The following is a 13,795-nucleotide window of genomic DNA, read 5'->3' on the forward strand; positions in this document are numbered from 1 at the left end:
CAGTTTTGAATTAAATAGGCTGTGATATGAACTATCTGAACACACAGAAATAAAGGAAATATTCTCTATGCACATGCAGAAGAGGCTACTTCTGACAAAAACCAGGTTTACTGTTTCATCAGACTCTGGTTCCATGTGCTCAGCCAGGAGTGACACTCACCACTCCACCTGGTTTGACTTGATTTGAGATATTGGCAGTAGAAACACCATGCTGAGGTTCTGTTGGAGTCCATTACAAGAGCAGAGGCATTACAGCAAAAAGCTTAGGCTTTAGAAAAAGGCATTTTTATATTTTAACCGATTTAAAAAGAAAACTGTTTTTCAATAGAAAACCAGATTTTGAATTCCGGTTATAAACTCAGGTTTAGGTGTAATTACAAAGAGAAGGTAGAGATGCTTCATTGCTGGTTTTATCAGCCAACTTAGCCAGCAATCAGCTTTTATTCTTATCAAAGATACAGATGCATCCATTTGCCATTAAACAGATCTGTTTCCCACTAACTGGACACAGCCTCCAGGCTCCAGATAAGAAGGGAATCTGCCTTCCAGCATCCAGAGTACAGGAATTTTAACACCTTCCTGGAGCAGCATTTAAATTGATCATTAGTGTCAACAAATACAATCCAAATGGACTGTCCCAAACCTCTTTGGAAGCAGAGACTCTTTTCTGCTTGTTCAGTGTTTAACACCCTGGAGGCCCAGTCCCAGCATTGCTGCCACTTTAATCTTCATTTTAACTATTTTATGAGTCATTTATGCGCCAAGGTAACCCACCTAAGCAATCAAATACAACGACCCAAAAAAGATCTGGATCCCAGTTTTCTGGTTTTACAAGCCTCAGAGGGGAAAAGAAGCTAATACCTGAACAAGTTCCATGTTCCAAGCCCAAGGTTTTATGGAGGAAGAGGAGGCTGGAAGGGGAGAGAGGGAGGGATGATCTTTCCATAGCCCTGCAATGCCACAGGAAAGCACCACGTTTAATGTAATCAAGCTCTACGTTGCAGCCATATGGAAACAATTTCAGTCAATAAACAACTCCTGCAAGAAGACAGCAGAGGAACAGGGAAATCAGATCCTGATTTCACCAGGAGGCAGGAGAGCTGCTGGCTCAGCTCAGAGGCTGCCATGACAGGAAATATCCACGTCCACCAGAACTCCTCAGCTTTGGGTCCTCATCACTTGCCTTCCACACCTCAGAGTGCAGGAGCACAAATGGCACAGGCTCTCTCAGAGTTTTCTCCCAGCCTCCAAGATCCTGTGCCTCAGTGCTCTCTCCCCTTTCTTCTCTTGTTTCCAATCTTTCCTCAAAGCCTATCACTGTGGCCAGCTTCCCACCCGATAGCCAGAAGGGAAGCAGACACCCCAAACTTTAGATACTGGCCCGACCTCACTGCAATTTATCTGCCTGGAATTTGCAGGTTTCAAAACAGAGATTTTTCTCAGAGAGCAAATCCTTAAAAACAACCAACTTGGAAAAAAAAACCAAAAACCAACAAACCAACCTAAAACACCACACATTTTACTTCTTCCTGTTAGTGGTATTTAAATGAGGTTTGGTTTTAAGATTCCACATTATCCAGGATCCTAAAAACCAATGGCAAAAATACCGCCTCTCCTGCAGAAGACAACATTCCTGTGCACTGCTGATTACAGCTGCAATACCGAGGGAGTAAAAGCTAAATCAGTTTGGGACAGGAAAAGGGAAATTCAAGGGAACAGCCAGCAAGCAAAGGCAGCTGCATTTTTAACAAAAAGCAAGAAGGCACAGTGCTATGAATAAATCAGAATTTCCTTGAGTGTGACAGAGGAGTGACACCAGTATTTATGAGAATAATGCCCATGAACTGAAGGGTAATTCACAAGTGTCTTCAGAAGTAGCTGCTTTTAAAGGTGGGAAGTTCATCACTTCCACAATTCCACAGGATCTCACAGCAGATGCACCACAACCACCCCAAAAACGCTGACATTTTACACTTGAGGACATCCAGGGAAAAAAAGGCCTTGGGATGTTTCTCTCAAAAGCAAAAGTGCAAGACTCAAGGTATCTTAAAAAACAAACACAGTACCAGTAAGAAAATTTAAACCCTAGTAGCCTTCTAGTGGAAGGAAAAACCACTGGGAACAGTTTTCTGGAGACTGCAACATGTCTTTGTCACATGAAACACCTTTTAACTCATCAGCAATAAAAGATGATTCCCAGCAAATCCATTAGCAGGGAAACATTCAAATCAGCCTCAAAGCCATGCACTGAAGATGCCTCTCACCCCAGGCCAGGTGGATGTTTCAATTTCACCAGTGCTCAGCGAGGGGATGGAGCAAAGCTGTAAGCTGGGTATCCATCCAGGCAGAGAACAGGAAAAGAAAAATCTGTTTTCCCAGTAAAGAATTACCAGAACAAGGACACCAGTAGTGCCAGTCAGCACGTTTTAATGGTAAATGTCTTGATAAAGGACTAACTTTGTTCTTTGGAGATTACAAATGCAGTTGAGCACAGTCAAGTGCACGCACAGAGCGTACTCTGGTGCTGGTGGAAACCCACACTGGCTGCTTCATATCCGAGAGCTGTCAGTCAGACACTTCTTCATCTACTTCCTGGGATTGCATCATGCTAATTTTTTTTTTGTCACTAAATTTAAGGTCTGATGCAGTTCAACATTTTTATCACTGCAGATAAAAATCTGTGAGTGACACCAGGACTGTAGCACAACAGGACGTTATGAGGAAGAAAGGACAGAAGGAGAAAGGAGGCTGAAAACCTGCCTTAAGTTAGCTCAGGAAAGCCAAACCCATCAGAATACAAAGGCTAATTTATAATCTAAAAAATGCAGACTGTAACTACTAAATGGCAGACTTTACTTGAGTAAAGAATGTCAGTGCTGGGGCAGTGAGGCTCATGAACAGGATTTCCCTATGCAAAGGGGCTCCTGGGAACCCTTTCAGTGGCTGTGCAGCAAAAAGGGCTAAAAGCACCTCAGAATTTGGTATGGATCAGGCACAGGCTGGAGCAGGCCCCATTTTTGGTCTCCACAATGTTGAAAATAAACGGAGATCATGAAGAATCACCAGATGATCTGAGCGCTGGAGAAAATGCCTCAGAGTGAGACTTAAAAGCTCAACTCTGTTTCCTTATCTATCAAGTAACTTGATTACAGAGTGTAAGTACCTTCATGGCAAGAAAGTCCTGGATACTAAAGGGCTCTAATCTTGTCAGGAAAATCCTAACAAGAACCAGCGGCACAACTTAGACTAATTCAAATTAGAAATCAGCCTCTTATAACTACCAAGAGAAGTGATGAGCCTGAAATTACCAGTGATGGACACTCAAGGCTGGAAAGCTTTCAAATTGTTTTTAGCCAAACATCATTTACTGGTCTCAGTTTCAGAGTAAATGATTAAAATTTAAAGGCCTGTGATACAAAGCATATAAAACATATCAGGGAAGGCAATTTAATTATCTGTTCTCGCCTTAAATTTTATGAATCTCCAATATGTTAACATCACTCAACTTCTGTGGACCAGGAAATTAAAGAGGGAGGAATAAGTTTCAAGTTCAGCAAGTTCCCTCTTTTTCAGGCTTATCACTAAACAGCACCACTCCACCAAGCAGACAGAGCTGCCATGAAATACAAACAGGGACTGACCAGCTATGATGTCTGGAAACCACATGTAATGCAATTTAGTTGGGCAAACTCTGATCAGCTACTTACTCCTCCCACCTGGGCCAGGAAAAATCAGTATTAGCTTACATAACCAGTTCTCATTCTGGGTAACTACAGCTCTGACACCCAGGGTTATACTCCCAAGAGTAGCAGCACCCATTAACAGCTAGCCAAGAATCTCCACATACTTCTTAAATATAAAAGCATCTCAACAGCCCTGAAAGGATTATTTCCATATCCCACACTGGAACAGGGACAAGTCAAAAAGTTTTCCCTGGGTCATAAAATTCAACCTATAGTAGAGCCTAGAAAGGAAATTTCATTGTCAGGAAGAACTTCCCAACACTCGAGCACCACTTCCATGCCAGAGCTGCCGCACACCCAGTTGCTCAAAGCCCCAAATGCAGCCAGTTAAATCACAAAGAGATTTCTGGTGAAAGCTGACATTGTAATCAGAGAATCTGATCATGGCAGAGAAACTGTCCAAAGTAAAGGTCAGAATAAATATCCAAGCAGGAACAGCGCTTGTATTTGATGAACTAACTAACTGCTTTCTGCTGCCATCAGTAGTACAAAGCCATGGCAAGAACAAAAAGCAGATTCAGGGCTTGCCTCAGAGCTCAGAAGGAACGGGCAGCTCAAAATGCAGGAAATGACTATATGCTGCACTTCCCAATTGATAGGGCAAGGGCTTATCAGAAGAACAAAACTGGCTGTTCACAAGGCCACTGAAAAGAGTAGCCTACACTATTGTTTCAGTGGTAGTTATCCTGCTGCTGAACTTAAAAATTCTTAGGAAGTGAAGAGAAGAAAAGGCTTCTTAAATATTAAGTTCAGAAGTGGAGAGAAGACCTATACCAGGAACTCAGGACAAGCAAGATTCAACTGGGGGCAGAGCCAAACATAATTAATAGAATTTTTATGCCTGGCTTGTAAATTCCTTCCTCAACCCAACGTTAAAATCCTATCTACCACCACAGCAGTGAATGGGATTCATGTAAATTTAATAAAGCTTAAAAATGCAACTTATACATATGGAGAACAAAAAAATGCCACCTCTGTGCATGAGGTAGGTGTCAAAATTTGTTTCCTCAGGCTGGAAGAAACTCTTCCCTGGAAGCAACACTCCACCCATTGGGCAAATGGAGATTGGAAGCACTACCTGCCAGCATTCCATGGACACACACACCAAGAGGGATCGTTGTCAAGCCCTATTACAGAAGTGATTTAGGTATATTCATGTACAACCTGCAGGAAGGGCTCTGCTTGGTAATGAGTTTCAGGCTGGTAATTGCACTGAAACCAAGATGAGATGATGAAGTGAACATTCAGAGTGGAATTCTGTAGGAAAAAGTGAACTGACCTTCCACGGCTCCTGGTTGGCTGCACAGGAAGATAAAGCAGAGCTCACTCTGTCAGGAGCACTACAGCAGTTCCCTGTTTTAAGAGCAGACTTTAAGTTCAGACTCTGCCTGCAGCTTTGATTTAGAACTGGGAAAGGGAAACCTCCACACAGACAGGGAGAATAACCAGTTATAGATTATTTCTTTTAATTCTTAATAAAGCACATTAAAACAGCCATTGTTCAACCTGCTGGTGTCTGTATTAACATGGGGCTGAAGTAAAACAAGTAACAGACACGCCTGTGCATTCCTCACATAGATCAGAAGTCCAACACCAAAAAAATCCTATTAAATGAAGCAGAAGAAAAGCAGTACAAGAAAGAAGGGAATCCCTCACAGTCTTGTGAGAAAGAAGGGAATCCTCACAGTCTTGTGAGAAAGTTTGCTTTTCACCTGATGGGAGGTGGAATATAAGGATTTAAAAGCAAAAAAAAAACTAAGTAAGGATGAGAAGTGTCAAGCCACAGAAGTCAGCACGGTATCCTCCTATCACCATAAAAAATAATCTCTGGACTTAGATATTCTAATAACCACAGCAGATGACCAGCAAATACATTCCTTATAAGGTTTCTGTATATCAATATATCACAGATAGAAAGTGCCCCAGATGGGGAGGAGACACCTGTGTTGAAGTGCTGCTGCCCCAGTCCGTGACCTTACGTGAGTCACTCGGCCCTCGTGCCTCAGTTTCTCCATTTGTTAAACACCAGTACCTCTGTCAAGCACTTCTAGAGATCTACCAACAGAGGTACAAAGTATTGTTTTGGCATGGAACAGCAAAGGAGGGCAGCGGCTCAGCTGAGTGGGAGCCACTGGAGCCGCGCTGCTCTGGCCATAAATCGATCAGCCCTGATTAGGTCGGGCTTTTACAACACCGTAATCGTCACAGCAGTGGCTCTGGGACTGTGACATGAGCCCTGAGCTCGGTGGTGTCACACAGGGAGCCTGCACCAACAACAAACCCCTGCTAAACCCAAGTGCAACAGCAAAGAACAGGAGCTGCCCAAACCCAAGAGACTTTTTAAGGTTATCAAGGATAAAAGCTTCTCCACGTGCTCATATGACCACAGGATAACGCTGTGTAAGCGCCCAGTTAAGAGGGGAAGGATATAATCAAGAGCATGTTTAAAGAAAGGGATGTATTCACTTGAAATCTGCAGGCACAACACAAAAATAAATGTGTTTCTCACAGTGACAAGATGAAATTTTCGGTTGGTCAGCGACTACAAAGCTGATTCTCTACTTCTGGCTGTGGACCACATGACAGCCTCAAATACGTAAGAGCAATTTATCTGCCAACTTGCAATGAAGACCACATAGTTAATAGTTTGCAACCTCCTTTCCCCCAGAAGATCTTCAGAGTTGAGTAATAAAATTCCTCACATGATTTCAATGAGAGGGTTCACTTGTCAGGGGCTGTTTGGAGATAGTATCATATGTCAGGGAGGTGCTGCTCAGATCAAGTTTTCCAACCTTGTGTTTTCAAGGCTTGACTGAAAATGAAAAAAAAAAAAAATAAAAAAAAAACTTCAGGCGATAAAGTTTGAAACTGGAGAAAAGAGAAATAATCTCTAGATGTTATTTTCAAAATGGCAAAGCTAGCCAATTAATGAGGGGAGGAAGAAAAACTGATTAAAGCCCTGACAAACCCTTGAGATCACAGACTGATGCGAGTTCTGCTGCAGACTCCCTGTAGAAACCTGGGCAAGTTGATCCCTCTACACCTTTGTTTGCTACCTGCGAGACAAAAAAATAGCACTTTCTTTTCATATCCTGTCATTCTTGCTTGTATTGTTCCCCAAATTAAAAGCATTTGTCAAAACACTTATCTTTAGCATTAACCCTGGGAATTGCATTCACAGCTACCACACCACCCGTTTGCATGACTGAGTGTTCAGATACAAACTCTTAGTACACTTTGCTACCCAGCCATCCTAATTTAATAGGAGTCAGAGGGGAGATTTAGTCAATACAGGAATGCTAAAATACAGTTTATTACTAATCTTACAAATAAAACCAGCTTTAGGGTTACGAGTTACACTGACCCCCCTCCTAAAAAAAATTTTAAAAAAATCAAATTCTCCTCATTATGTCCTAAAAATCCTGCTGTAATCACAGTATTGGTCTCACTGCATTGATAACCCACAAGATCATATTATCAGCATAGGTATAATTAAAGCCCAATCCCACGAGGACATGTATGCAGAATCCAATCCCGCTCTGTTAAAATCAGCATAACGTGAAATAAACTTTGGGGACTTGAGAATCAAAGCTGCATGAAGTTATCGACAGGAGGAACAAAGGCATCTCATTTTTTTGCAATAAGATTCTTAAGCTGACAGTATTTTGATTTAAAAAATCTAAAACTTTGCAGATGAAAAAGATTTGCTACTAATGCCAATACTGTAGCCTGTCATTCTGTAATGTCCTTAAAAGCTCTGCACAGAAATCACTGGTAAGTACAAGTTGCTTTCTTTAGATTAAAATGTGCTGTTGTTTCCTGAAAATTCATTTGTTTTCTATCATATACAACCAAACGCCTTCCCAGATCCCTTGGTATAAGGAACAGTACAGCTTCCTCCTTTCTCATGGTTCAGTTTCATTGGAATTCCCAATTCTCCACCCAAAGACCCAAATTTCACCCCTGCCCCACTGACACACAACACAAAAAGATCAGTCCCAAAAGTTAACAACAGAACAATTTTTGACAGTCATGCTCAATAAAAATGCATTTTATTAAAAAGTAGATTAGTGTTAAAAATGAATGTCAGAGCCCCATTCTTTTCCCAAATCCAGACAGGAATGAAAAAGCATACCAAACACTCCCATGAACATATGGATTATCACTATAAAGTAAACACTTTATGATAATTTAGTTTTCAAAACACTGCACAGCTATCAATTTTAATATCCCTTTGTAAGAGACCAGTAAGACCCACACAGAAACTGCCTTAAAAAACAAGCTCCCTGCATCTGACAGCAGCTACAGATTTTATGGAATTATCAGAATCACAATGCTAGAGAGATGCACGTTGTCCAGAAAGGTCAATAAACCCAAGGAATTGCTTGACACCGCTCAGTGAAGCAGTTCTAGAGAAAACCAGGCCTCTTTCACACAGGATTTTCTCCCAGATTTCCTTACCCCTCCTTAAAAATCCTGCCGTTTCACCTAGGGTAGCATTCCTGTAACCCAGCTGGCAGCCTGCATACCACAATGTCGTCTAGACCTGCTCGGAACAGTGGGATGACACAGGAGGAAAAATGCTGATGCCTGTTCTGGTGCTTGCACTGGTGCTAAGGGAACGAGGGGAGGAAGAACAGGCAGCACGGAGTGAAACACAAGTTCCTCGTTCCCAGCCTCCTGCCCAGGTTCCTCGGGTAATTCTGTCAACCAGACAGAAAAAGTTGTGGCTGTCGCAGGGCTAAGGAATAATCTTCACATAAGGGGAAAAGAACATTCCCAAATCCCAGTTTTCACATGCAGAAACAAACCCTGCCCTTCCCCACACTGGTGGCTCCCCAGACATGCAGATAACAAATGCATCCCTGCACAGACAACGTTTTCCATCCCTTTCTTTCTTCTCCCCTCTCTCCATCTCAGAGATGTTTTCTTAGCAATTTGGAAGAGAAATGGTAAAAAGGGAGATGCAAAACACAGAAATAAATTAAGTTTGTTCTCTGCTGTTGATGGCACGATGGGAGGAAAAAAAATGTTAGGCGTGATAAATCCATATATACCTACTCCAAACTACACCCCGCTTCCCAAGGGACACGGTATAATGGTAAATAAGTATAGATGCAGTTCCTACTAATGAGGCAGGGTACAACAAGGCCAAAGAAAATGCAATCATCTCGGGGAAAAAAACTGCACAGGACTCCTCCTCTCCCATCCATGGAGGAAATCAAATGCCAGCTGCACCATCCCAGGAAGGAAGCAGAGCCTGTACCTGATGAGCCCTGCAGAAATGAGCGAGTCATATCACGGGACCCGAGCAGGCACTTCAGGCTTTCGCCAGCCCACAAATCGTCTGCAGAGCACAATTCCTCGCTCCGGTATTTTACATGGCATCATTCATGCAAATTGTAGGGATATTTTTCCCCAGCGTTTTCTTTTTTTTCCTTCACTCCATCCCCAGTAGTTTGAAGCAGGGAGACGTAGGTAGCGTCTCCCAGATCCGCGTTCCCTGGCCATCACTTTAACGCTTTCCTCCCTAAAAAGTTTCAATCTCCCCAGTTTTTTGTTCATAAACGTTTTGGACTTAAAAGCCACCGAATCACGCTCCCAGTGTTACCTGAAGAAACTGAGACAGACTCGACTCCACGAACATACTTAAACCTTCATTTCCTCTTCCTTCTTCCTTCCCCACCCCCCAAAACAGCAAATTTTTTTGTCCCTAACACGAAAGAACTAGGGAAAAAACAGCACGTCCAACCGAGCCTTTTCCAGACCTATCGCAAAGAACAAAATGCTTCCGAAGAAGTGCTCTGCAAACATACCAAAAGACACTCCACCAACTAGGGGGAAAAAAAAAATAAGAAGAAAAAAAGAAAGAAAGGAAAGAACCCATCAGACAAAACTGAGGTCGAGGAACTCGGCGGGGTCTGGCTCGGATGTGTATTTTGCACCTAAACACACTCGCATCTTGTTTTGTTTTAACCCCGAAGCTGAGGCAAACACTCCAGCAGAAATGTCCTGCCGCTTCCCCCGACCGCTCCTGCGGTCAAACCGTTCTGACCCAAAACCATCCCGGACACGGGACACAAAAGCATTCACCCACCTCTTCCCAAGAAGTACAAAACAAACAAGCGTCTGACACCCCACCCAAGTTCTCCTCGCACATTTTGGGAACGACTTCCCTCCGGGTCCTCCTCCTCCCCCACCCGTTCCCACGTTAAACTCTCCGGCACACCGACACCCTTCGGGGCTTTCACGCCTTTGCCCTCCCGAAAACCTCCCGAAGCCCCGAGAGCTGCCAGATTGATCTGAGAGCCGGCGGGTTTTGAGGCACCCCTGAGCCCCGTTCCCCGACCTCCAGTGCCACAAAGCTCCCGAAAAGGAGACCCCCGGAGCCCTCGCACAGGGCAGAGCTCCCCGGCGGAGCGAGGGGGCTCCGTGCCCGGCTCCATCCCCGCAGATCGGAGCCTCCCTACTTCCCCCGCCGTCCCCGGGGGTCCCCGGGACAGGAGCGGCGGGGGTCGCACCAGCCCACCCCAAAACTCAGCGGCGAACAACACCCGAACACCCCCAAATCGCAGCACCCACCCAGGCCGAGGGGGGCTCCGCGGCCTGCCACTCCGTGCCCCACACCCGGGAGATGGGAGGAATCAGAATAAATATACAAATGGCAGGAACAGCGAACCCCAAAGGTGCCCTGCCCTCCCGCTGCAGCCTCTCGGGGACACCTTCCTCCTCCTCCTCCTCCTTCCCCGATCCGGGGCACCCGCGGAGCCCCCCAAAGCCGCGGCTCCAACTCTGCCGCCCGTGCTGAGGGGCTGCCCCTGCCCACCCTTGCCCGCCCCCGGCTGCCCCCCTCACGCACATCCCGCTCTCCGGCTCGGAGCGACTCCCGGCGGTGCCGGCGGAGGGGGGACCCCTTCCCGCTGCCCTCCCTCCCTCCAGCCCACCCACCCGCCCGCCCCCTCCCCTCGCCGCCGCCGCTCACCCCCCCGTATCCCCCCTCGACACTCACCTCTGGGTGCTGCCGGCGCCTCCGCCTCACCATGGACGGGCGGAACTGGGGGGGTCCCCCCGCCCGCCCCCGCCCCAGATTGAGGGGAGATTAACGGGGGGCGCGGAGGGACGAGAACAATAGGGGGGAGGAAATCCCTCAGCCCCCCCACGCCCCCCGAGGACACGGCCCCCTCCCCGCCCGGCGCTCCTCCTGCCGCTCCCTCCTCCTCGCCCGCTCCCTCTCTTTTTTTTTGGGGTGGTTTTTTTTTTTTGGCTCAATCACACCAGACCGACTGTCTTTGTCTGTCTGACAAGCGCCATGTTGATATCAACATCCGAGCCCCCACCTGCTGCAGCTGTGAGACCCTGGGACTTGTAGTTCCCCCCTCCCCAGGGTGACGGGGAGACCCGCGGAGCCGGGACTACAGCTCCCAGCGTGCTGCGGGCGCGCGGCGCGCCAATGGGGCGGCGGGGCTGCGCTCGGGGCGGACTACAACTCCCGGCACGCATCGGGCGGCCATGACGTTATCTAGGGCGGAGGGGAGGCGGGACTACAACGCCCATGATGCCCCGGGGCGCGGCGGGGCGGGCAGGAAGGGGGGCAGGATTGTCCCGGTAAATAGAACCGGGGGACGCGATGAAGCTGGTGAGTGCCCGAGGCGGGCGGCCATGAGGGCGGGGAGGGGGCTCGGCCTTCCCCCGGCGGCGGGAGGACTCCCGCGGTCGCCTCCGGGCTGCGCAGTCTCAGCCTCGCCGGGCGTGAGGGGAAACTGAGGCGCTGGAGGGGGGCCTGAGGGAAAAGAGGGGGGAGGAGATGCTGAGGGAGTTGGGGGGGGGGGGTGACTGAGGGATAAGGGGGTGATAGTGGGGCGGGGAGGAGATGCTGAGGGATTTGGTGGGTGGACTGAGGGATGAGGGGGTGATAGAGGGGCGGGAGTCGGCCCTGAGGTGTGGGGGAAGGCGGGGGTCGGCCCTGAGTGAGGAGGGTAAGGGGGGGTGGGGTTACCAAGGTTTGAGGTGTTGGATGGGATCAAATCTTAGTAGGATTCTGGAGAAGAAGGAGGAGAAAATGTTTCTCAGCCTTCCTAGCCTTAAACATGAGTCTGGCTTGGAGCTGTCCCCCCTGCACGTGTGGATTCTGCTGGGCTCTGCAAGGAACGTGAATAAATGCCCGTGGTTTGTGGGATAATGCAGAGAGATGCTAACAGAAATAAAAAATCAGCCTGGAACAGCTTTGCCAACCTTGCTTCTGACAGGGGTTTTGGTTCTGATATGGCAGTCTTCTGTCAGAAAGTACATGGCCCATGATATTGGTCTCCTCTCTTGAACTGTTTCACTTTCCTGGAGACCTTGGATTCAGAAGCTGCTTTGCTTTCCAGGAAAAATTTCAGTTTCACATAATGTGCTGCAGTTCTTGGTTTGGAGGTGAAAACCCAAGCAGTTTTCAACATACCTGAGCATAATATTTGATTTATTTAATCTGAAGTGACACCGTTATTCAATTAAAGATTGTCTCTTGGTTTTGAGACTGAGCAGTGTGTTATAACAAAGCTTCATAGAATTAAATGTGCTGTTTTAACACTTTTAGGAAAGTACTCTCCCTGGAAGTGTGTACAATTAATTCCAGAGGCAGGTGGTCAAGGAGCTTGATCCTGCTTAATCTCACCTGTGTGATAAGGATCTGTGCAGGGATGAATATTTCCAGTGGGACAAACACTACAAAGTCAAGCACTTCTGGGTGTGATTGTAGAGGCTGATAGAATTCAGTGGGGAAAAGCAAACTGGAAAATCTTTATTTAAAGACCCCAATGGAAATGCAGAGCTCTTTTAATGTTTAGAGTCTTGCATGGGGACAGAGAGAAGGGAAATACAAACTGTCTGGAGTCGGAGCATTTTTAGACCAGTTTTTAAATTTAGGTAGTGAGAATTATAAGATGAGATTCTTCACCTTATATTCCTCTGGAGATGTGTCTAAATTTGGGGTTGTAAGGAGAGGAGTCAGATGCTTTTTATCCTCTTTTCTCATAGATTTGGGTTGAATTTGGAAGAACAGGGTAGAGGTGAGGAATGTTCCCTGTCCATGGCAGAGGGGTTGGGATAAGATGAGCTTCAAAGTCCCTTCCAACCCAAACCATTCTGGGATTTTGACTCCAGGTCTGCTTCAGAATCCAGTGAGAACCTCAGATTCCCACAACTCAAATGTGCTTTGACTCAGGCAAGCCTCAGTGCTCATTTCCCCCCAGATTTTAAGCTGGCATGTGATACTAATACTGGAGGAATGCACTGCAGGATTTGTTTGCTTCACTTGGAATTCCAAGCTCTGCCTTTAACCTGCACAGCTCTGAGTGTTTGGGAGCTGCAAGTTTGAGCCACCATCTCTCTGCCCTCCATGAGGTGCTCATGGAATGGGATGTCTGTGGAGAACCTGCCTCTCCCAGGCCCTGAGCATCTGGAACCAGCCCCTCAACTTGTCCCCTGCTGCCAAACTTTCATCCAATTTGCAAATCCTGCCAGGAGAGCTGTGAGCTGAGCATATTTATGCCTTTTGTGTGTTTTGTGTTATTTTTTTATGTGACTTTTGGAGTTAGGAGATGAGGCACCTTTGTGTGTTGGCTGCACCAGCCTTTAGCCATGAGGGAATCAAGCTGGAAGCAAGCAAATCTTGGAATAAAAAAACTTGCATTTTAGTCCAGCCAGGAACATGAGTGAAAGCTCTGGATCTGTTTTAAACAGTAACATATAAACTGTGTGGAAATGATCACATTTATAAAGTGTAGAGACACACACAGTGCAAACATTTCTATTCCTGGATTCCTAATCCAAAATTCTAACAGAGGTGCAGGCCCAGCAATGTCACCTGTGCAAACAGCTGTATAGAAAATATAAATTGCCTTTTTTATTTTTCTGTCACTTTGTTTGAATCTGGTAGAAAGAATCCATTGACTCCCAGGAATCCATTTACCTCAACATGACAGCCACAGAGAGAGATGATTTTAGCTGCTTTTAAAGAAGGAAAAAAGGAAGATTTTCCAGTTAGGTCATAGATGTAAGGGTCATGATAC

General features: G+C 46.3%; 2 protein-coding genes across 7 annotated transcripts in view; one reads left to right on the forward strand and one right to left on the reverse strand.

The window, feature by feature from the left end:
* HMBOX1 (homeobox containing 1) overlaps window positions 1–10,829 on the reverse strand; it is a 121,152-nt gene extending 110,323 nt beyond the window's left edge. For 4 of the 6 annotated variants that reach the window (XM_036379709.2, XM_036379705.2, XM_036379708.2 and 1 more), the window contains exon 1: window positions 10,753–10,829. The gene's annotated coding sequence lies outside the window, so the exon portion shown is untranslated. The remainder of the gene's footprint in view (window positions 1–10,752) is intronic. The other 2 variants (XM_036379704.2, XM_036379703.2) reach the window with 1 other exon arrangement.
* Window positions 10,830–11,307: 478 nt separating this feature from the next.
* Window positions 11,308–13,795, forward strand: part of INTS9 (integrator complex subunit 9) — a 61,559-nt gene continuing 59,071 nt past the window's right edge. The window contains exon 1 of the mRNA XM_036381021.2: window positions 11,308–11,379. Within this exon, the coding sequence (XP_036236914.1) occupies window positions 11,371–11,379 (9 nt within the window). The 5' untranslated portion in view covers window positions 11,308–11,370. The remainder of the gene's footprint in view (window positions 11,380–13,795) is intronic.

Source organism: Molothrus ater, chromosome 3 (assembly GCF_012460135.2).
Source record: "Molothrus ater isolate BHLD 08-10-18 breed brown headed cowbird chromosome 3, BPBGC_Mater_1.1, whole genome shotgun sequence".
In the NCBI taxonomy this organism is placed as follows: Eukaryota; Metazoa; Chordata; class Aves; order Passeriformes; family Icteridae; genus Molothrus; species Molothrus ater.